The sequence below is a fragment of the Pristiophorus japonicus genome, chromosome 22 (genome assembly GCF_044704955.1).
Source record: "Pristiophorus japonicus isolate sPriJap1 chromosome 22, sPriJap1.hap1, whole genome shotgun sequence".
In the NCBI taxonomy this organism is placed as follows: Eukaryota; Metazoa; Chordata; class Chondrichthyes; family Pristiophoridae; genus Pristiophorus; species Pristiophorus japonicus.
In genome coordinates this window covers 1,368,049-1,389,876 of record NC_091998.1, presented here as the reverse complement: position 1 = coordinate 1,389,876, position 21,828 = coordinate 1,368,049, and the positions used below count along the sequence as shown (strand labels likewise).

Below are 21,828 nucleotides of genomic sequence, written 5' to 3'. Positions count from 1 at the left end.
GTGAATGAAGAGTCTGTCGACATTCACTGTCCAGGCAAGAGGAGAGTAACTGAAGTACAGTCAGCACCATGGAACTGGACCCCAGCCAGAGTTTGTGCCAACAGGGTGGCAACGTGCTCAGCCTCCTGCCTCCAAATAAAGGTATGGATCCCCGTGCACTCTGCTCACATCACGGCAAGGCTGCCCAGGGCCCTCACTAAAAATAAATTAATTAAATCATTTAAAAAAAAAGCATAAAACAGGCTTTGATGCAAACCCATCTTCAGAAAGACGATTTCCATTCCTCGACTCTTACACCAGGCAATGCAGTTACTCACCGGACTCTCCTGACACAGGCAGCCCAGAAGCAATGCCGTGTACGAGGCCACGATGCAATCCTCCATGTGCTTCCCAGCATGCTGCAGGGCTGCAAAAGAAAATACAGATTACACAACACCTTTCCACAACAGTACACCTTCAGAGGGTCGGAGGGCAAGTGTGAGGGGAGCGAGGGTCGGAGGGCAAATGTGAGGGGAGCGAGGATCGGAGGGCAAGTGTGAGGAGAGCGAGGGTCGGAGGGCAAGTGTGAGGAGAGCGAGGGTCGGAGGGCAAGTGTGAGGGGAGCGAGGGTCGGAGGGCAAGTGAGTGAGGGGAGCGAGGGTCGGAGGGCAAGTGAGTGAGGGGAGCGAGGGTCGGAGGGCAAGTGTGAGGGGAGCGAGGGTCGGAAGGCAAGTGTGAGGGGAGCGAGGGTCGGAGGGCAAGTGAGTGAGGGGAGCGAGGGTCGGAGGGCAAGTGTGTGAGGGGAGCGAGGGTCGGAGGGAAAGTGTGTGAGGGGAGCGAGGGTCGGAGGGCAAGTGTGTGAGGGGAGCGAGGGTCAGAGGGCAAGTGAGTGAGGGGAGCGAGGGTCGGAGGGCAAGTGAGTGTGAGGGGAGCGAGGGTCGGAGGGCAAGTGTGAGGGGAGCGAGGGTCGGAGGGCAAGTGTGAGGGGAGCGAGGGTCGGAGGGCAAGTGTGTGAGGGGAGCGAGGGTCGGAGGGCAAGTGAGTGAGAGGGGAGTGACGGTCAGAGGGCAAGTGAGTGAGGGGAGCGAGGGTCGGAGGGCAAGTGAGTGAGGGGAGCGAGGGTCGGAGGGCAAGTGAGTGTGAGGGGAGCGAGGGTCAGAGGGCAAGTGTGAGGGGAGTGACGGTCGGAGGGCAAGTGTGAGGGGAGCGAGGGTCGGAGGGCAAGTGAGTGAGGGGAGCGAGGGTCGGAGGGCAAGTGAGTGTGAGGGGAGTGACGGACAGAGGGCAAGTGAGTGAGGGGAGCGAGGGTCGGAGGGCAAGTGAGTGAGGGGAGCGAGGGTCGGAGGGCAAGTGAGTGTGAGGGGAGCAAGGGTCGGAGGGCAAGTGAGTGTGAGGGGAGCGAGGGTCGGAGGGCAAGTGAGTGAGGGGAGCGAGGGTCGGAGGGCAAGTGTGAGGGGAGCGAGGGTCGGAGGGCAAGTGTGAGGGGAGCGAGGGTCGGAGGGCAAGTGTGAGGGGAGCGAGGGTCGGAGGGCAAGTGAGTGAGGGGAACGAGGGTCGGAGGGCAAGTGAGTGTGAGGGGAGCGAGGGTCGGAGGGCAAGTGAGTGAGGGGAGTGAGGGTCGGAGGGCAAGTGAGTGTGAGGGGAGCGAGGGTCTTCAGATTTCAAATTACGAAGGCAGCATCTTAAAGTAAGCTGACACTGCCCTGTGGTCACACAGATTCGCGCCTTTCTCACTTTTTAAGTGTAATTTTTATTGTTTCCCTGATTTGGAGGTGCGGTTTGAAGGGCTGGCTGTTGTTTTTGCTCTCTCTGTGGCAGTCGTCACCATGTAAATCAGTACAATAAGGCGATCGATGAATGTCATTTAATGCTGGGTTTCCTGACAGACCTGCGTGCTGCGGAACAATGAAAACAAACCCAGGCCACTCGCCCTCACCTAGTCAGCAATTGCAAGCTGCTTGCGGCAGCTTCAATACCTACAACATGTCGAGTTTTGGCGATGGACATCTTGAGGGAGAAAGAGCAGATTGACAGCATGCAGCAGCAACACTAACGATGGTCTTCCAACCTCAATAGAAAGAGAATGCTGAACAGTTGCTGTCCCAATGTGAGGGGAAATCAGTAATTGCCCTAGTCTGCTACTCTATAAACTATTGGTACAGTAAAGGGGGTTAGGAGAGAGGACGGGTGTGAGCAGCCAGGGACAACACCACCTCTTTTTGGTCATCCTCGATACGAGGGACTGCCTAATACTAATTAAACATGAAAAGGGTGGTAATGCAGCCTGTAGTTATATCGAGCTAGGGGCTCCAACAACTGTAACTTCAGCAGGTAATGCTGCAGGTCTGATCAATCCTGCAGGTGACCATTTCAGCACTGGATCACATGTGGCCAGAGTTTCCTTGGTAGATTTTCAGATGTAAATAGATGCGCAAGATTTGAGGTTAATGCATCTGAAAAACAAACAGTTGATCTTGTACACTGAATTTCCAGTCACATTTCCTTCTTGAACAGGTCTGTCAATCCGTTTAATTCCCCCATTGCCGAGTTCTCCTTCAGTTTTTTTGACACATTCTCCGCTCCACAATAGACCTTTGTTACCTGCTTTCATCACGCATCAGTCTCCCCATGAGGCAGGAGCAGAATGGGGAGACGAGACTGAGCAGGCATCAAATCTCTTCCCACACATACCTATGGGTTCAAGTTGGCGAACCTCGGCTTGATTTTCCTGTCACTAGTTCAGAGCACTGTAGTTAATTGTCACACACCCATCACAGCCCAGCTACTGTCAGCTCACTGACCAGTGCTGATATCAATGGAAGCAGTGGGGGAGTAGCTGGCATTAGACAGCGGCCGGGATGGTGATGAGCGGCCTCGGTCGGATAGGCTGTGATCAGCTACTGCCCAAAACACGGCCCGAAAACGAAAAACAAGCTAAACATACAACTGAAAAAAGCGGCACTCTGAAGGACTGAGTACCAGAACTGCAGCAGGAAGTCTTCAAACTGGGCAATAACCAGCATCAAATGGATCTGCTGCCAATAAACATTATGGCCTCATTCCGTCATTCACTACAGTCTGATTCCCAGGATGGCAGGACTGACATATGAGGAGAGACTGGATCGACTGGGCCTGTATTCACTGGAATTTAGAAGGATGACAGGGGATCTCATAGAAATATATAAGATTCTGATGGGAATGGACAGGTTAGATGCAGGAAGAATGAACCCGATGTTGGGGAAGTCCAGAACCAGGGGACACAGTCTAAGGATAAGGGGTAAGCCATTTAGAACCGAGATGAGGAGAAACTTCTTCACTCAGAGTTGTTAACCTGTGGAATTCTCTTCCGCAGAGTTGTTGATGCCAGTCCGTTAGATATATTCAAGAGGGAGTTAGATATGGCCCTTATGGCTAAAGGGATCAAGGGGTATGGAGAGAAAGCAGGAAAGGGGTACGGAGGTCAATGATCAGCCATGATCATATTGACTAGTGGTGCAGGCTCGAAGGGCCGAATGGCCTACTCCTGCACCTATTTTCTATGTTTCTATGGAGTAGATGCCTTAAGTTGGGAAGTTGAGTGAGTGAGAGAGACAGTGCTGTAATCCAAGGAATGTGAATGAGGAATAGCGAAGCAAATATTAGAAAGGAAAGTAATTAACGGAACAACTGCAGTATTGGGCTTGCACTCAAACTGTTACTCACTGAAATGTGTCTCATAGAAACATAGAAAATAGGGGCAGGAGGTGGCCAGGCTCATACCTTTATTCAAGTCAATTTCTTCATCCTCCTCCTCCTTCTTCTCATTCTCGTTCTTGGTACAGTTTTCGGACTGCACCCACTCCAGGGATCCGGCCGTCTCCTGCCACTGCCCGCTCTGGTCCTGCGGGGGCACAGGCGTGTCTTTGATGAAGTCATCCGTCTCGGTCTCTGCAAGACGGGCCGCTCGTTCCCGCTGCAGAAACAGCTGGAAGAGGGAAACAAATAATCAAACTGCGTCCACAAAACCAAATGTAAAAATACACAAAGATGCAAAAACAAACATCAAGAATGTCAGTGCCACATTACAAGTGTATAAATGTCAACAGCTATGAGGTAATGATTTGGAGAAATTTGGTACACTTCAGAGCAACAGCTCGAGTTCCTGCACAAAGATGTGCCAAATATTTTATCTCATTTTTCAAAATGTTGAAATCAAATCAATGAAAGTGAGTTGAAATAAAAAAACAAACCTTCTCCCCGGGTATCCCCATTTCTATGCCAGGCACGTGCCTGGGAAACAGAGTACCCAATATCCCTGCTTGTATTTCCTCAGTGAACCATGAAATACCCAGCCACGCGGGCTTGCAGTGCCCGAGGCTACACCTCCACACGGTGGCTAACAGACGGAATGCACTCCAACTCTTTGAATTCTTTTCTTCAGAGGGTACACTCTTCACTGCCTCAATATTTACTCTCACCGAGAAATCCCGGCACCTCAAAGGAAGTTAGACATGCCCAAGCCAGATGGAACTAAACCAACCTACAACATCTCAGAGCCTTACGTAGAATGTACAGGACAGAAAGAGGCCATTCGGCCCAGCTGGTCTATGCCAGTGTTCATGCCCCACACCAGCCTCCTCTCGCCCATCTTCATCCAACCCTACCAGCATAACCTTGTAGCAGGCACTTGGACAGTAGGAGACTAAAACCGAAGAAATCAGCTTCGGGAGAAATTCTCAGCACCAGCCAGGAACCTCTAACTTTGAAATAATGTGGATTTTCAAATGATTAGTAGAAATGTAACGGAGGCTTGAACTATGAACTTGTTACTCTAGCTAAGGTGACTGAGAGCCTGTCTGACCAGTTCAGACAGTCACATAATAAATGGGTGAATCAGCACCTTCTGTAACCCCCAGCAAAACCATCTCCTGGAATTGGCTAACCATAGTTCAGACCTCGGTCACACCAGCTAGCACTTGCACTTTCCTGCGGGGGAGGCAGGGCACACAGTTTTAGCGACAGACACGGGACACTACCTCCAAGAAACCCTCTGCCCAGCACCAATGTTTCATTATAAAGTCAATCAATCACATTAGACGGGAGGTCTGCAAGACTATGAAATGGGTAACTTATTGCTACAATAGACACTCACCTGCACCAAGGCCTCGATAGATCCCACCTGTCCGTCCACCTTCAGACTATCGTCTCCATCCACAGCACAGAGCGAGTCGAAGGAGCAAGGTGTTTCCATGGCAACAAGACAATGTCGATTGCGAGCACTGTGCTCCACAAGGTTAATCAGCAGGCCCAGGCCCTGCAGGACACAAACACAATTCACATTAAATATCCAAACCACACACATCACCGTTTCCAGCTTGACAAGACTGGGGAGACAGAACTGGACCTAATCCAAGCTGAGGGGGTGTGGAGAAATGGGCAAACAGCCTCTGCATCAACTCAATCTCCCTGTGGGGGACAGTGGAGATCTGTGGCAGACGAGGTAACGGAAGTCAAGGGGGAGGGGAAGAGAGGGCAGCTGATCTGATCACCTGAAGCATTTTTTTCCTTGAACAGGTCAATGCGCGGCAGTTTTCACCCTTGGGATGGCACGGACATCCCATCGTGTGGAGGCTGAAGAGTCATTGCTCTGGACACCCAGCAGGCTGCTCCTGAAGCTTGGTCTCATACCATTCACTCTCAGCCTCTCTCTGTTAAGTGACTTATCTCTTTTCCCCAAAGCTCATTTCATTTCACAGTGCCTGTACATGGTTACACACTGTACCAAATCCAATTTACTGCCAAGATCAGCTCCATTTAACAGGGTGAGGCACCTCTGCTGAATTCTTATGAAACAGTAATGGAATTCCAATGGCAGTGGGTATTACAACTGCTCCTTCTACATTACCCCACACAGCAGCCACAGGTTCTCGAGGAATCAACCCGCTTGGTGTTCATAGACTCCCGCATAGGGTCGTTCCGATGTCAGCCGAGCTGGGATTGGTTTCCACTGATCACAAATACTAAGCACTCCAATAAAGCGGAAGCATTACTGAGGCAACACATCTCTATTGAGGGTGTTGTTGCTGGTGGCAGTCCCTTGCACTTAACGACTCATTAGAAAGAGGATCGGGCTTGATGAGCGCTCTGCCGTGAGGGGCAAGCTTTCCCATTTCACAGACCCAGTCAGTCTGGGATCAAGGGCTGTTCATGTTTAGGGCATCACTGCCACTTCATGCAATTAATGTGCTGGATCTTGTACCAACTGCTGTGACTGGTCATCGTTGATATTGTGTAGCTTGCAGCCATGTTTCTGTATTCACATCTTCCACTGGCTCCTTGGCCTGCAGCTCGCCCCACTCTGGCTCGCCCTGCCCCGCCCCCGGCTCGCCCCGCCCCCGGCTCGCCCCGCCCCACTCTGGCTCGCCCCGCCACCCCCCGCCTCTCGCCTCGCCCCCCTCCCCGGCTCGCCCCGCCCCCGGCTCTCCTCGCCCCGCCGCCGCCCCGGGCCCGCCCCGTCCCCGCCTCCGGCTCGCCTCGCCCTCGCCCCCGCCCTGCCCCACCCCCGGCTCGCCCCGCCACCCCCCGCCTCTCCCACCCCCCCCGCCTCGCCTCGCCCCCGGCTCTCCTCGCCCCGCCGCCGCCCCGGGCTCGCCTCGCCCTCGCCCCGCCCCACCCCCGGCTCGCCCCACCTCGCCCCGCCCCCCCCCACACCATGCTTTATGGCACGCTGCAAGTTTCCATACGGAGAGCGACTGATCCGTGCCACCATGGTCTGATGAGCAAGGACTCGGGCTCTAGGATCTCACCGTTGGGGATTCTGTCCTGCTAGCTGATGCAGGTAACAGGTCGTGTGTGGGAGGTGGAGAGTGGGACAGAGGCAACACATCCAGCAGTGACAGCAGCCCTCTACACCTTCAGTTTCATCAGCTTGGCTCCATGCCAGTTCTAGATGTACTTTAGGTTTCTGAATATAGAGCTGACCTTTCTGATACAGGAGAGTGCCATCGCCCATCAACGCAGCAATTCCCAAGACACTGCGCAGAAGTAACCGACATTCCGTTGATTATCAGCGGACGTGTTTTGTCTATTGCTGGACGATACAAGACCTGTTTTGTTCACATATTTAAGACTGTAGTTGTTTACTACAGTAGAGGACACCAATATCAGCCAGTCATCGGGCTGAGGCACACATACACACCGCGACTAAAAAGCCCACCCTGCTCGACAGTAACACTCTGCACTTTGACTCCAGAACAGTTCAGCGAAGACTCTGGGGACCAAGATCAGGCCAAGCATAGGCCTTTAGGTTAATGTGATTCTGATGTGAAAGTTGCATCAGGCAGGTCAGCAATGGATAGCCAGACACCACATGGATAATCGGGAGATTCGATGCAGAAATCTGCAATTCCGTTGACACTGCGCACAGGAAACCGTGTGTTTGGGAGCCTGTCCCCAGCTCCATACTTTTCTCCCTGCCTGTACTCCCTTCAGAGATCAACCTACTCAATATTCCTTTCGTAAACAACCCTTCCCTCCCACCCCCACGACATTCAGCACTTTACCGGGGACCCCAGCATTCCTCAGAGCCCTGCCCCCGCCCCCCCGCCCACTCCCCAGATCCGGGGCCTCGCCCCTCCTGCAGGCCCTGTCTCACATTACCTGACCACCACCTCTGCCTTCAAGCTACGCCATGCAATGACTATTGAAGGAGAGATCTCCAAGTTTACAGATGATTTAAATAAAATCAGGAGCAGCGCAAACGAGTAATAATTTTATCGTGCCGAAGGTTGCGGGTCTTAAAAGGCAACTAGGAGAGTGAGTGAGCGAGTGCTTTATCTAGAACAGTTATGCAGTTCACCAATCAGAAAATGCCCTTGTATTATTATAGAAAATCGTTGAAACCATCAGCCAGTGTAAATCTTCAGAAAGCAGACACTTACTGGGTTGAGTTTGCAGACACTTCACAAATCAAATCAAAACAAGTATCGCTACTGAACACAGTGTGGAGCCCAATCCGACAGTCCTGATCACCACAGCAAGGGCACTGCTGGTCTTTACAAGGCGCGGGCTATGACAAGCAGGCTGGGAATCGATTGATGTAGGTTAAAGAAATTGGTTTTATTCATATTGAAAGAGGTGACCAGAATGAAGAATGACATTAGCCTGTAAGTACAATTTACTATTTGTACCGTGGAGAAAATGCTCACAGCGATCTACATTTCTTACCAGTACTCGGATATCGAATCTCTGCTCCTGAGGTATGTACTGTGGCACCTGAAGCACGCAGTTCATAGTCGTGCTGATGAGGTTGTCCTGCTCACCAGTCTTTGTGCTGCCCCACTCTAAAGAGAAAAAGGAGACAAAAAGGATGATGACAGCGATCCAACGAGCTGGAGTAAGGAAGCGAAGAGTTTACTCCTCAGGTAAGATTATCTAATGAATGAATGGCTGTCACCAATCATTTTGAAGAAACATTCTTACGGGTACCTTCAGAATTGATAAATGCCGCCCAGCCCATTGAAATCACCGTGCAGTTCATATACTGGCTCCCTCCCAAACATCCATCCCCTCCCTTGCCACCAACTATTATTGACCTTTGGGTTGAAGTGGTATTCAGTGCCACAAAACACTCAATTAATAAACTAAGGGCAGTCCCTGCCTGCTGTACTTTACACAGAAACAAACAAACCTGCAGTCCAATGGTTTGATGAGAATAAAGGTTGAACAGTTACAACAGAATTACTGCACAGTTACAGTTTGGAACTGCAGTATGTACATATATTCAAGGCACATCACCCATTGTCTAACGAGAGCACGAACAATTCGTCGTGTTCTGGTTGGCAGGCTTTGTGCCTGCAGTCTCCATTGGAAAATGACTGGGGCAGTGCATCAAGCTGGATCATCAACGTCTCACCACTCGTGGGCTGTACGTTCCATTCCCGACTCAGTCACATCCTCGCTTTCAATAAAACAACTGAAGAAAGTGCACACTGGGTGTCAAACATCACTGCCAGCCTTTCACACAGTGTCTTTTCTGTTGTTCTCACGGTGCCAGTGGAAGCTGACCGGGGGGGGGGGCGGGGCAGCGGGGGGAAACCGGGGGGAGGGGGGGGAGAGAGAGAAGGGGACCGGGGCCAGCGGGAGGGGAGGGGGAGGGGAAGGAACCGGGGGCAGTGGGAGGGGAGGGGGAGGGAGGGGAGGGAGGGGAGGGGGAGGGAGCGTGGGCAGCGGGAGGGGGAGGGTAGGGCAGTGGGAGGGGAGGGGGAGGGAGCGTGGGCAGCGGGAGGGAGGGGAGGGGAGGGGACCGGGGGCGGCGGGAGGGGAGGGGAGGGACCAGTGGGAGGGGAGTGGACCGGGGGCAGTGGGAGGGGAGGGGACCGGGGGCAGTGGGAGGGGAGGGGAGGGGTTGGGACCGGGGGCAGTGGAAGGGGAGGGGGAGGGAGGGCAGCGGGAGGGGAGGGCAGCGGGAGGGGAGGGGGAGGGGACCGGGGGCGGCGGGAGGGGAGGGGGAGGGAGGGCAGCGGGAGGGGAGGGCAGCGGGAGGGGAGGGGGAGGGGACCGGGGGCGGCGGGAGGGGAGGGGACCGGGGGCAGTGGGAGGGGAGGGGAGGGGAGGGGAGGGGAGGACCGGGGTCTCGGCAGTGCCTCACGGATGGTAGAGAAGTTGCTCTGTCACCTTGCCTCATTGGCGAGAGAGACCAGGAAGGGAAGGCAGACAGTTGCAGAGAGCACGGGAATAGGTTGTTCCCTCAGAAAGTAATCATGAGCTGCCTCTGCGATATAAAATGACCCATTAAGAGTCCAAAATAGCAACTAAAATAAAAGTAATGCTGTAAAAGCCAGGGCAGCTCAGAAAAGGCTCCGATAGGTTCAATAATTAAGCAATGTGCCTTTTGTTATCAGTCGATCAATAGTTCTCAAGTGTAAAACAAGCAAAATAAAACATGATTGCACGCTGCAGACAGGCAGCAGGAGAAACTGCCCACAAATATTAGCAGGGTCAATTGCAGTATCTTTACTTACTGCCTCATCTAAGAATACAGTCACACAATGCAATATCAACTTATTGCCTTGTAATAAACTGCAGACTAGTACAATAAATGGGAGCAATTAAATTAGAATTTTCTCTCTTTCAAAAGGCCTGACCATTATTCCCTTGTTACATTTCTGTCAAAGCAGTTTCACGTCACTGGCATTTTGAAGCCCCAACAAATATTAAGTGAAGTTTGGGGGGGATGGGGAAATAAAACGACAATGTTAAAACCACCAACAGTTCAATCCTGTTGCCGAGTCCCTGCAACCCTCGACTGTCAGCAATCCTGCCCGTCTCCTTTATAAATGGTGTTCTTCCAATGAAGGCAGTTGGTGGGGAGATTAACTTGAGACTGCGACACCAGCTGAATCAGGCACTCTGGTAGCACTATTGTAACGTGAACGATATTTGTAGATAGCAGGGTACCTCTCTGAAGAGGCTGGCAGGTGATGCCATTATGCAAGGAGATATCTACCTGGCTCCACTCAGAATGGCAGAGCTGCCGAGGTAGGGAGTATATTTATTTCTCATTAAAACCCAGTTAATTATTGAACATGTGCCAAAGTTTAAACAGCAATGCTGGAGATTGATATTTCACAATTAATTTAAACTCATATTCTCAACTTAAGGCACTGAGTACAGTGGTGCACAGGGAGAATGGTTCAAAGAACTCATGGAGGAAGGATTAAAAAAACAAGCTGAACGTGTAACTTTCCCCAGAGGTTATCCCAGTTCAATGTTGCACCCATTCCAGTGTTTCACAAGCCTGAAGTCCAGCACACGTGCCCATGGGCTAAGCACAACCGCCCACACTCACAGGACCCAGCATTCCATGCTGCATTCTGACAGGGAGCAGACATGGTTCATCCACTTGGAAACTTACCATTGTCATTGGTCAAGTTTAGCAAGACCCCAAAGATTGCTCTCATGCAGTCCTCCACTGCTTTGCCTATATGACTGGAGGCGCCGTACTGTGGCAGGAAGTTACTGTTTGCCATGCAAACCTTGTTGTCTTCCCGGTTATACCGTGTGATCAGCTGCTCACAGTGTCGTAACGCCCTGCAGATAAAGCACATTAACAAGACATCAGGAGAGGGAGAGCTGTGGCTTGGTCCACATTAAAAAATGTTTAAATCATGCAACAGGCATCAGATTGCATTGGTGTATCACAAAAGGATGCAGCATGACTTGCGAATTGTACTTAAAGGATGCAGCACTTGGGAAAAACATTGAAACCTAACCGTTAAAAAGTGTGGAAACACTTTTGTTACAAGGATTTAGACTGGTAAACTTTAAAAGCTGCCTTTTTTGTCGGAGGAGACGGACGTTTGAAAACGGTATATATTTTTCCACTTGCCCGTGTGTCTCCCTGCAGCTCGCAGTGAGAGAACAGGCAACTTGCAATAGTCCACAGGTGTACTAGAGTGGCCTTGGCTAAATCTGCAGCCTCAGCTTCTCTCCAACTCACAGAAACACAGCAGAAATCGGGAATTCAATGTGTGCAGAATCATACACATAGCCTGTGCACCCCAGCTCCTCTTTCCCATATTTCTGCTTGCAATAGATCTCCGCATGTTAAAAGCTTTAAAACGAGGTGAAGTAATGGCTGCGAAAACTCTGACTAAATTAATTTAATCGGTGAACAGTATACTACAAAAAACCAGCAAATACATTTGGTGCTGGCAGCACGTATACAAGAACTAAGTCACTTCATCTCTCCCACCATGCCACGATAGATTCTCGATTGGTTTCTGTAGATCAATGGCTGTTGAATTCGACTGATCAACCTGTGTCCACTCCCTTCACACACCCATTCCATGCACACATTGAACCAGATATATTAGCCATCTCTTGCCCTGCATTATTGAAAATGATTTACTGAATTACAGCCTAATTGTTGCAATGAACTGAAATACTACAGGCATTGCCTTGAACAGTGCCGTCCTCGGGGAAGCCCCAAGTAATCTACACACTGGTCTCAATGCTGCAATGGAACATTAAATGCATTGACTCTTGGCAAAGGGCGAAGACATGCTGATTCGGCAGTCATCTGCCCAGTCAGAGTGCAATCACATCCTGGTCATTAAACAAAACCTTATAAAACCACATGGGTTGGGCCATTAAGGTAAAACAAGCTGGCTTTGGAAATGAACAGGCGATCAGACTTTATACAAGCAGTGACGGATGTCTTTGCATAAAAATGGCACATTTCAAAGTTACACTAAAATGTGCTATTGGTTTTCACAACAGTCACCAGATCCCAAAGCAATTCACAGCCTGTCAAGCACGGAGGTTGGAGAGATGTGTCAAAAGATCCTATTTACTAGACTAGCGAGTGTGGAGCGCGCAATGGTCCAGGCACGAGGGGCTGAAATGGCTCCCCATTGTGTGCACATTCCGATCACTAGCTATGCATAACCCAATCACTTTGGGGCTCACCAGGTAGCTCGCTACCCTTTCTGGATATATATTTTAAGACCTGATGCTTTTAAAGAGACTGCATATACTAGGTGTGTGCTCGGGGACTGAAGCTGTTGCTGGAGATGTTTGAGGTGCAGTGACTGTTACAGAAGCCAATAGCACATTGTGTAATATTGAAATGTGGCGTTTTTATGTACATACATGCGTCGCTGCTTGTATGAAGTTCGATCGGCTGTTCATTTCCAAATTTAACTTATGAGCTTATGGCCACTACGACTTATAGTGCATCACACACACATCACTGCATTTTTATTCTGTATATTTTGTTGGGTGTTTATTGTAGCTCTGGTCTAACAACTGCTCAGTAACAGAAAGCGTCTCAACATTCCTGCAACAACGGTGAGCAATGTCCACAGGTTTATTGCTGAAGTGTCCAATGGAATAAGGAATTATTCCTAATGTCCCCACATATTGGGCTGACTCTGCTTCCACCACTGACACCAAGCTGCCTTCAAATAAAGGGCTCCTGTTAAAAATAAATTGACATAATTTGCCTGTATTCAAATGAGCTTTGTATTAATTCTTCAGGACTGAAGAACTGCAGGACAAGCTAGCAGTGTAACTGCGATATCTGCTGTCCATCAGCCTAATGATATGTGACAGCTGGCTGCTGAGCAGATGGTAACAATTCCATATTGTGTGTGGCACGTGTATCCTGACCTAAAACCCACACTTCCCGAGGTCACAGGCTCAGGCCAGATAGATTGACAAAAAAAACAGCACACCCCCAAAATAATTACTTAATGAAGGGGGGGGGGGCGGAGGGGAGAGGGAGCGTGGGGAGGGCGTGAGAAGGGGGAGGGGCGTGCGAGGGCTGGGGGCACGGCCCCGAGGGGGAGGGCCGAGGGCGCGCGAGCACGCGAGGGGGGGGGGAGGCCGAGAAAACGCTGCAGCGAAGAGATAACAGCTGCAATCGGCAAGGATGCAGGCCATGTTTCGCCACAACTCAGAGTGTCTCTGAAGTCTTCACACTGAGAATAGCAAAGTTCATAATTACCGTCAATATACGTTCACCTCCAGATACATAGTGCTCGATCTTTATTCAAGGGGCGGATTGGATTGAAACTGCTAAAACCCGTAAACAGAAAGCACGGCAGTCCGCCTGAACAACGAGCATCTGGCTGTATAATCCCAACACAGGAAATAGCTTATTCCCTAATCATTCATAGAATGATACAGCTCTTTGAAAGAGCCATCCAGTTTGTCCCTCTCACCCTCCTCTTTCCCCATAACCCTGTAAATTGCTCCCCTTCAAGTATATATCCAATTCCCAGTTTGAAAGTTACGCTTGAATCTGCTCGCACCGCCCTTTCAGGCAGCGTGTTCCTGATCACAACAACTCGCTGCGTAACACAAATTCTGCTCATTCCCCTCTGATTCTCTTCCCAAATGTATCTCCTCTGGTTACCAACCCCCTTGCCAGTGGAAACAGCTTCTCCCTACGTACTCTATCTAAATCCCTCATCATTTTGAGCACCTCTATTAAATCTCTCCTTAACCTTCTCTGCTCTAAGGAGAACAGCTTCTCCAATCACCGCACCACTGTCATGTAAATTAAAACATTTAGAATTGTTACCCAAGTCTGTTTCTGGCGCAGTACAGGTCTGTATCTGTGAATCCACAGATCTATAATGTGATCTCAAGTGGCTCCAGAAACAGCACAGCCATCAACCCTGGACATGATCACATAATCCTCAACTGAATCTTGAGGGTTGCTGCTGAACAAGTTGTTGAACCGGACCAGCCACAGCAGCACTGTGGCTACGAGCAATGCAGAGGGCAGTTACTCGGACTGGAGGCTCTCCTCCACCTACAAGGGCTAGTGAGGAATACTCACACCTAGCCTGGACAGATGCAGCCACAACAAGAAACTTAACACCCCAGGATCAGTACCATTGCCACTGGATAGTCCACCCCTGGCACACTGTGGTTGCAATGTACACAATCTACAAGATGCATGGCAGCAACTGACTAAGGTTTCTTCACCATCACCTCCCTCCCCTGTGACCTCTACTAGTGAAGGACAAGACCAGCCATGACATGGGTACAGTTCCCTGTCAAATCACATCCTATCCCAAATTATTCTAGAATTCCCTGCCAGACAACTCGATGGGGTCATCGTCACCGCATGAACTGATGGAATGCAGCAGCACAAGGAGAACACCCATCGCCACCTTCTCAGGGGACACCAGGTTGGGCGATAAATGGCAGCCACACAAGCATCGCCACCACCCCAGGAACAAAATAATAACATCTCAGAAATGAGTAGCGGAGCTGCGTTTGGGGTACTTTCCTCCTGGGAAAGGAAGGGAAGGGCAGGGACTAGCCACACTCATCCCTCCTACCAAGGGACAATGGCAACAATCTGCCTTCCTGGGAAGGCGAGCAGGGAGCGTGGTTTGTGCGCAGGTCCTGCCCTTGGGAGTGAACCGAGAGGTGTAGAAAAAGGGTCACTCTGCTTTCCGAGCCATGGAGGGCAGAGCAGGCCAGATGTGAAATTACTTTAAAAACTACGCTCAAGCAATATGTTTATTTTGAGATTGAAATAATTTCCAAGACATGACATGAATATAATGAAGCAATTTACTGATTATTGGCTTGCTCCCTGACCTACTGTTCCCCTCTCTGGATGTAAATGGACACTGGCACAGCCTTTGAAATAGGAAGCCCAGGAAGGGTTCACGATGTCAGATCTGTTCCAGCATTTGTGTGAGCTCCACTTTGTCACTAATCAGATTAGAGACAGAAGCACATTCACAAGCAGGCCACACAACAAACCAGGAGCACATTACACCCCTGCAGGCCTCAAAGCAGCTAAAAGAACTGAGCCAAGTGGCAGATTCTATCCCAACGTACTGCAGCCTTCCTGTGTTTTTTTTCTAGAATTCTCCGGTGAGTCTATGGCCTTCGCGACAGTAAGGCAATGTTATTAGGAGCTCACGGGAGCTCTGTGGGCAATGAAGGAATCAGTCCCCACCACAGACAGTGCAGCAATAGTCAGATTGGGAATAACATCGTTTTTCAGGCTGGGGCTTAAACCTAAACCCTTAGAGAGCTACTCAGGACTAGGTCTGTAATAAGACACATTGCTTCTGGAGTAATCACTGGACTTTCAATGCAACAATTTAAATAGCAAAATCTGCTTTGCACTGAAGAATGTAACCGACCCTTGCCTCCAGGAAGCAACTCAGAGGTTCCCCACTGGTCACTCAATGAAGCAGTGATGATGACAGTAAGGTGTGTGGAGCGAGTTTCAAACCAATGGTCCCACACCGAGTTACTGATCCAGCCTGAGCCACCTGTAGTGGTGCCATGACAACACAAGGCTGCAAAGTGAAATGTTTCACTCTCCAGGAGCACACTGCCTGAAAGGGTGTTGGAAACAAATTCAATAATAACTTTCAAAAGGCAATTGGATAAATATTTGAAGAGGAAAATATTGCAGGGCTATGGGGACAGAGCAGGGGGAGTGGGACTCGTTGGATAACTCTCAGAGCCAGCACAGGCACGATGGGCTGAATGGCCCCCTTCTGTGCGTATGATTTCAAGCGAGGTTATTATTTAGGTACACTCATTATAGAGAGACATTAGCCACACTCACCCAATAGTTTTATTCCAATCTAATTTTCGGCTTGGGTTACTAAATTAAAAACAATACAGAAACTTACACCGCTCATCACAGCCACTGAAATGCTTCAGATACTTTAAAAACATTCTGGTGCAATCTTATACAGCTCGCTCTATTAAATGACCAGGCCCATCTTTCTAGGTGCATGTGAACAAGCTCTGCGAATTTTACATTTCTCCTGTTTAATACGCTAGAATATTTGAGATTTCCTTTTCTCAGAGAAACGCAGGGTGCAGGTCTGTGCTGGCTTTATTCTGCAATTGGATGGACTGCCACTCAGTGGCTACACGTAGAAAGCTGGCAGAAAATACACAGTCCACTCAGCTCAAACTGCACCACCTTCCCAGGGCTGGGGGAGACAGGGAAGGAAAAGAACAAGACCGAGGATGAAAGAAAATGCTGGAGATTAGCGGACATTCATCTACAACAGGCACTGAGCACACTGGTCGTTAACCCCAGATGACAGACAAAAAGAAATGAGGCAACTGGAAAATAAATGTTCTTCTGTGAACTGCCTTCTCAACGACAGACTGGGCTCAGGTACCAGAGACCAGTGACGTAAAGCAAAGGACAAATTATGGTCCACTGAGCCTGGGCCATTCAAAACTGCTGACGCCAGTTAAAATCAGCCAGCTGTCTGCATCTATCACAAGCTTGCTGTCGGCACAAACAGCCTGCTTTAAAAGCCACAGCAGTGCAGGGTAGACAGGGGCAGTAAGACAGCACGAACAGTAGATCAGTAAGAATAGCTGCCCTGCACTCAAATCTTTTGCACAACGAATATTTAAAAAAAAATTCTTGATCTTGAGAATAGAAGAAAAAAAATAAAGTGAAATCCCCCCCTCCCACTGGCATTGGTGAGATTTCTTCCTCCGTCACAAAGCTTGTTGAATGAGTGTGAGTGGAGCAAATTCACTGAACCATGATTGAAAATCTAACAGGGAGAGGGCTGGGCAGACAGGCCGATGACAGTCTCTGATTTGTGGTACCTGCAGTGCAGTAATGCTAAACACCTGGTTTGCCAGCTCTGGTCCAAGCTCACAGCACAACGCCAAACACGCTGCATTCCCTCCTTTCCTGGTGTTTTGTTACTGCTCTTCCCTCTCTACACATGGCAAGCCGACTCTCGACTAACAGAGGTGAAGCTTACCCATAGCGCTCAGCAAGAACGAGGCTGCACTTCCATTAGTGATAAGACATCAAGTTCACTTTCAGCAAGGAGCAATGTTCCCGCTAATTTTAAATTTAGGTGCCGGTCCCTTGAACGGGCTGCGCGGCCCAAAGTTTCACGCATTCACAAAATGTCACATCGTAAAAGCCGGTCCTGGGCTGTGCGGGACCAGCAGACAGCTGTGCAGCTTAGGGGGACGTCGGCAAGAAGCATGCTCAAACTCCAGTTAGTGTGAAAGTGAGAACCAACTTTACCCGCCCCACTCGTGTGGTTTCAGACTCCAGCAGGGAGTAAACTCACCTTCTTTCAATGTTACAGCACAGGAGGCCATTCAGCCCATTGCACCAGTGCTGGCTCTCTGAAAAAGCTAGAAACTTAGTCCCATTCATCGACCCTTTTATATTTTGCTTTTTCAAATATTTATTCACTTCCCTTTGAAGCTATTGCAGCTTCGACTTCCACCATTGGTCCCAGGAGGGCAATGCACTAAACCTTGGGTGCAAATAACACCAGCATTAAACACAGAGCCAATCAATAGCAGCAGTGAGAGGAGCACACTGCTGGGTGTGACGCGGTGTGACGATCACACTGCTGGGTGTGACACGGTGTGACGATCACACTGCTGGGTGTGACGCGGTGTGACGATCACACTGCTGGGTGTGACACGGTGTGACGATCACACTGCTGGGTGTGACACGGTGTGACGATCACACTGCTGGGTGTGGAGCGGTGTGACGATCACACTGCTGGGTGTGACACGGTGTGACGATCACACTGCTGGGTGTGACGCGGTGTGACGATCACACTGCTGGGTGTGACACGGTGTGACGATCACACTGCTGGGTGTGACACGGTGTGACGATCACACTGCTGGGTGTGACACGGTGTGACGATCACACTGCTGGGCGTGACACGGTGTGACGATCACACTGCTGGGTGTGACGCGGTGTGACGATCACACTGCTGGGCGTGACGCGGTGTGACGATCACACTGCTGGGCGTGGAGCGGTGTGACGATCACACTGCTGGGTGTGACGATCACACTGCTGGGTGTGACACGATGTGACGATCACACTGCTGGGTGTGACACGGTGTGACGATCACACTGCTGGGCGTGACGCGGTGTGACGATCACACTGCTGGGCGTGGAGCGGTGTGACGATCACACTGCTGGGCGTGACACGGTGTGACGATCACACTGCTGGGCGTGACACGGTGTGACGATCACACTGCTGGGCGTGGAGCGGTGTGACGATCACACTGCTGGGCGTGACACGGTGTGACGATCACACTGCTGGGCGTGACACGGTGTGACGATCACACTGCTGGGCGTGACACGGTGTGACGATCACACTGCTGGGTGTGACACGGTGTGACGATCACACTGCTGGGTGTGACACGGTGTGACGATCACACTGCTGGGCGTGACGATCACACTGCTGGGTGTGACGCGGTGTGACGATCACACTGCTGGGTGTGACGATCACACTGCTGGGTGTGACGCGATGTGACGATCAAACTGCTGGGCGTGACGATCACACTGCTGGGTGTGACACGGTGTGACAATCACACTGCTGGGTGTGACGATCACACTGCTGGGTGTGGAGCGGTGTGACGATCACACTGCTGGGCGTGACGATCACACTGCTGGGTGTGACACGGTGTGACGATCACACTGCTGGGCGTGACGATCACACTGCTGGGTGTGACACGGTGTGACGATCACACTGCTGGGTGTGACGCGGTGTGACGATCACACTGCTGGGTGTGACACAGTATGACGATCACACTGCTGGGCGTGACACGGTGTGACGATCACACTGCTGGGTGTGACACGGTGTGACGATCACACTGCTGGGTGTGACACGGTGTGACGATCACACTGCTGGGTGTGACACGGTGTGACGATCACACTGCTGGGTGTGACACAGTATGACGATCACACTGCTGGGCGTGACACGGTGTGACGATCACACTGCTGGGTGTGACACGGTGTGACGATCACACTGCTGGGTGTGACACGGTGTGACGATCACACTGCTGGGTGTGACACGGTGTGACGATCACACTGCTGGGTGTGGAGCGGTGTGACGATCACACTGCTGGGCGTGACGCGGTGTGACGATCACACTGCTGGGCGTGACGCGGTGTGACGATCACACTGCTGGGTGTGACGCGGTGTGACGATCACACTGCTGGGTGTGGAGCGGTGTGACGATCACACTGCTGGGTGTGACGCGGTGTGACGATCACACTGCTGGGCGTGACGCGGTGTGACGATCACACTGCTGGGCGTGGAGCGGTGTGACGATCACACTGCTGGGTGTGACGCGGTGTGACGATCACACTGCTGGGTGTGACGATTACACTGCTGGGTGTGACACGGTGTGACGATCACACTGCTGGGCGTGACGCGGTGTGACATGGTGTGATGAGGATCACTGATGTTGATTATACCACGGCCTTTGGTGGTGGCTGCAGGAGCCATACGCGAGCATAGGAATAGTACGATAAAACAGGTTAACGCGTGGCTCGAGAAATGGTGCAGGAGGGATGGCTTCAGATTCCTGGGGCAACGGAACCAGTTCTGGGGCAGGAGGGATCTGTTCAAGGTGGACTGGTTGCACTTCAACAGAGCTGGGACCAATGTCACACAAAAGGTGACTGCACAAGATCAAAGTTCACGGGGTTGGGGGTAATATATTAGCATGGATAGAGGATTGGTTAACAAATAGAAAACAAAGAGTCGGGATAAATGGTTCATTTTCTGGTTGGCAATCAGTAACTAGGGGTCAGTGCTGGGACCCCAACTATTTACAATCTATATTAACGACTTGGAATTAGGGACTGAGTGTAACGTAACCAAGTTTGCTGACGATACAAAGATGGGAGGAAAAGCAATCTGCAAAAGGACATAGACAGGCTCAGTGAGTGGGCAAAAATTTGGCAGATGGAGTATAATGTTGGAAAGTGTGAGGTCATGCACTTTGGCAAAAAAAAAAATCAAAGAGCAAATTATTATTTAAATGGAGAAAGATTGCAAAGTGCCACAGTGCAGTGGGACCTGGGGGTACTTGTACATGAAACACAAAAGGATAGTATGCAGGTACAGCAAATGTTCAGGAAGACCAATGTAATCTTGGCCTTTATTGCAAAGGGGATGGAGTATAAAAGCAGGGAAGTCTTGCTCCAGTTATACAGGGTATTGGTGAGGCCACACCTGGAATACTGCGTGCAGTTTTGGTCTCCGTATTTACGAAAGGATATACTTGCTTTGGAGGCAGTTCAGAGAAGGTTCACTAGGTTGATTCCGGGGATGAGGGGGTTGACTTATGAGGAAAGGTTGAGTAGGTTGGGCCTCTACTCATTGGAATTCAGAAGAATGAGAGGTGATCTTATCGAAACATATAAGATTATGAGGGGGCTTGACAAGGTGGATGCAGAGAGGATGTTTCAACTGATAGGGGAGACTAGAACATAGAAATTTTGAAACTAGGTGCATGAGTAGGCCATTCGGCCCTTCGAGCCTGCACCACCATTCAATAAGATCATGGCTGATCATTCACCTCAGGACCCCTTTCCTGCTTTCTCTCCATACCCCTTGATCTCTTTAGCCATAAGGGCTAAATCTAACTCCCTCTTGAATATATCTAACAAACTGGTTCAGTTGGGATGTGATTAACAGCAGCAATAACAGCAGATTCCAACCCCTGCAGTCACTTGTGAACTCACTGGTGCCTCAGCAGGTGGGATGACGTAGTGAATTCCTTCCCACAGTAAGAGTAGGTGAACGGCCGCTCCCCGGTGTGAACTTGCTGATGTGTCAGAAGGCTGGATGAATCAGTGAATCGTTTCCCACACTCAGAGGGCCTAATCTTAGAATAAGGGGTCACCCATTTAAAACAGAGATGAGGAGAAATTTCTTCTCTGAGGGTTGCAAATCTGTGGAATTCGCTGCCTCAAGAGAGCTGTGGAAGCTGGGACATTGAATAAATTTAAGACAGAAATAGACAGTTTCTTAAATGATCAGGGAATAAGTGATTATGGGGAGCAGGCGGGGAAGTGGAGCTGAGTCCATGATCAGATCAGCCATGATCTTATTGAATGGCGGAACAGGCTCGAGGGGCCGTATGATCTACTCCTGTTCCTATTTCTTATGTTCTTATAATGTCCTCTCGGGAAGGTAAATGCAGAGACCGTGGCAAATACGATGGGTGAGCTGTACGCCACATAGGACTATGATATTGTGGCAATAACAGAGACCGGGCTCAAAGATGGGGAGGATTGAATATTCCTGGCCACAACATATTCAGGAAAGGTACAGAAGGAAGAGGAGGAGGGGAAGGCAGTACTAATCAAAGCAATTATAGCACTGAAGAGGGATGATGTAGTTGAGGGGCCAATGACAGGGTCTATTTGGTTATAATGAATTACAGTCTGGGGCGCACGCTCCCGCGATGCTGTGCAAACGGGCAGGAGGTTCTGCGCAGGCCACTCACCGGCTTTTCAGTGGAGGAAATCGTGCACGCGGGAAAATTTGAATGGGTCACTCAGCCAC

The 21,828-nt window shown here is 50.4% G+C and overlaps 1 protein-coding gene across 5 annotated transcripts in view; it reads right to left on the bottom strand.

Moving 5' to 3' along the window:
• The window catches only part of LOC139234813 (wings apart-like protein homolog), a 156,420-nt gene that overhangs the window by 15,598 nt on the left and 118,994 nt on the right, over positions 1-21,828 (bottom strand). For all 5 annotated transcript variants that reach the window (XM_070865512.1, XM_070865510.1, XM_070865509.1 and 2 more), the window contains exons 13-17: positions 10,874-11,049; positions 8,185-8,300; positions 5,111-5,272; positions 3,739-3,943; positions 318-406 (exon numbers count right to left, since the gene is read on the bottom strand). In XM_070865512.1, coding sequence (XP_070721613.1) covers positions 318-406; positions 3,739-3,943; positions 5,111-5,272; positions 8,185-8,300; positions 10,874-11,049 — 748 coding nt within the window. The remainder of the gene's footprint in view (positions 1-317; positions 407-3,738; positions 3,944-5,110; positions 5,273-8,184; positions 8,301-10,873; positions 11,050-21,828) is intronic.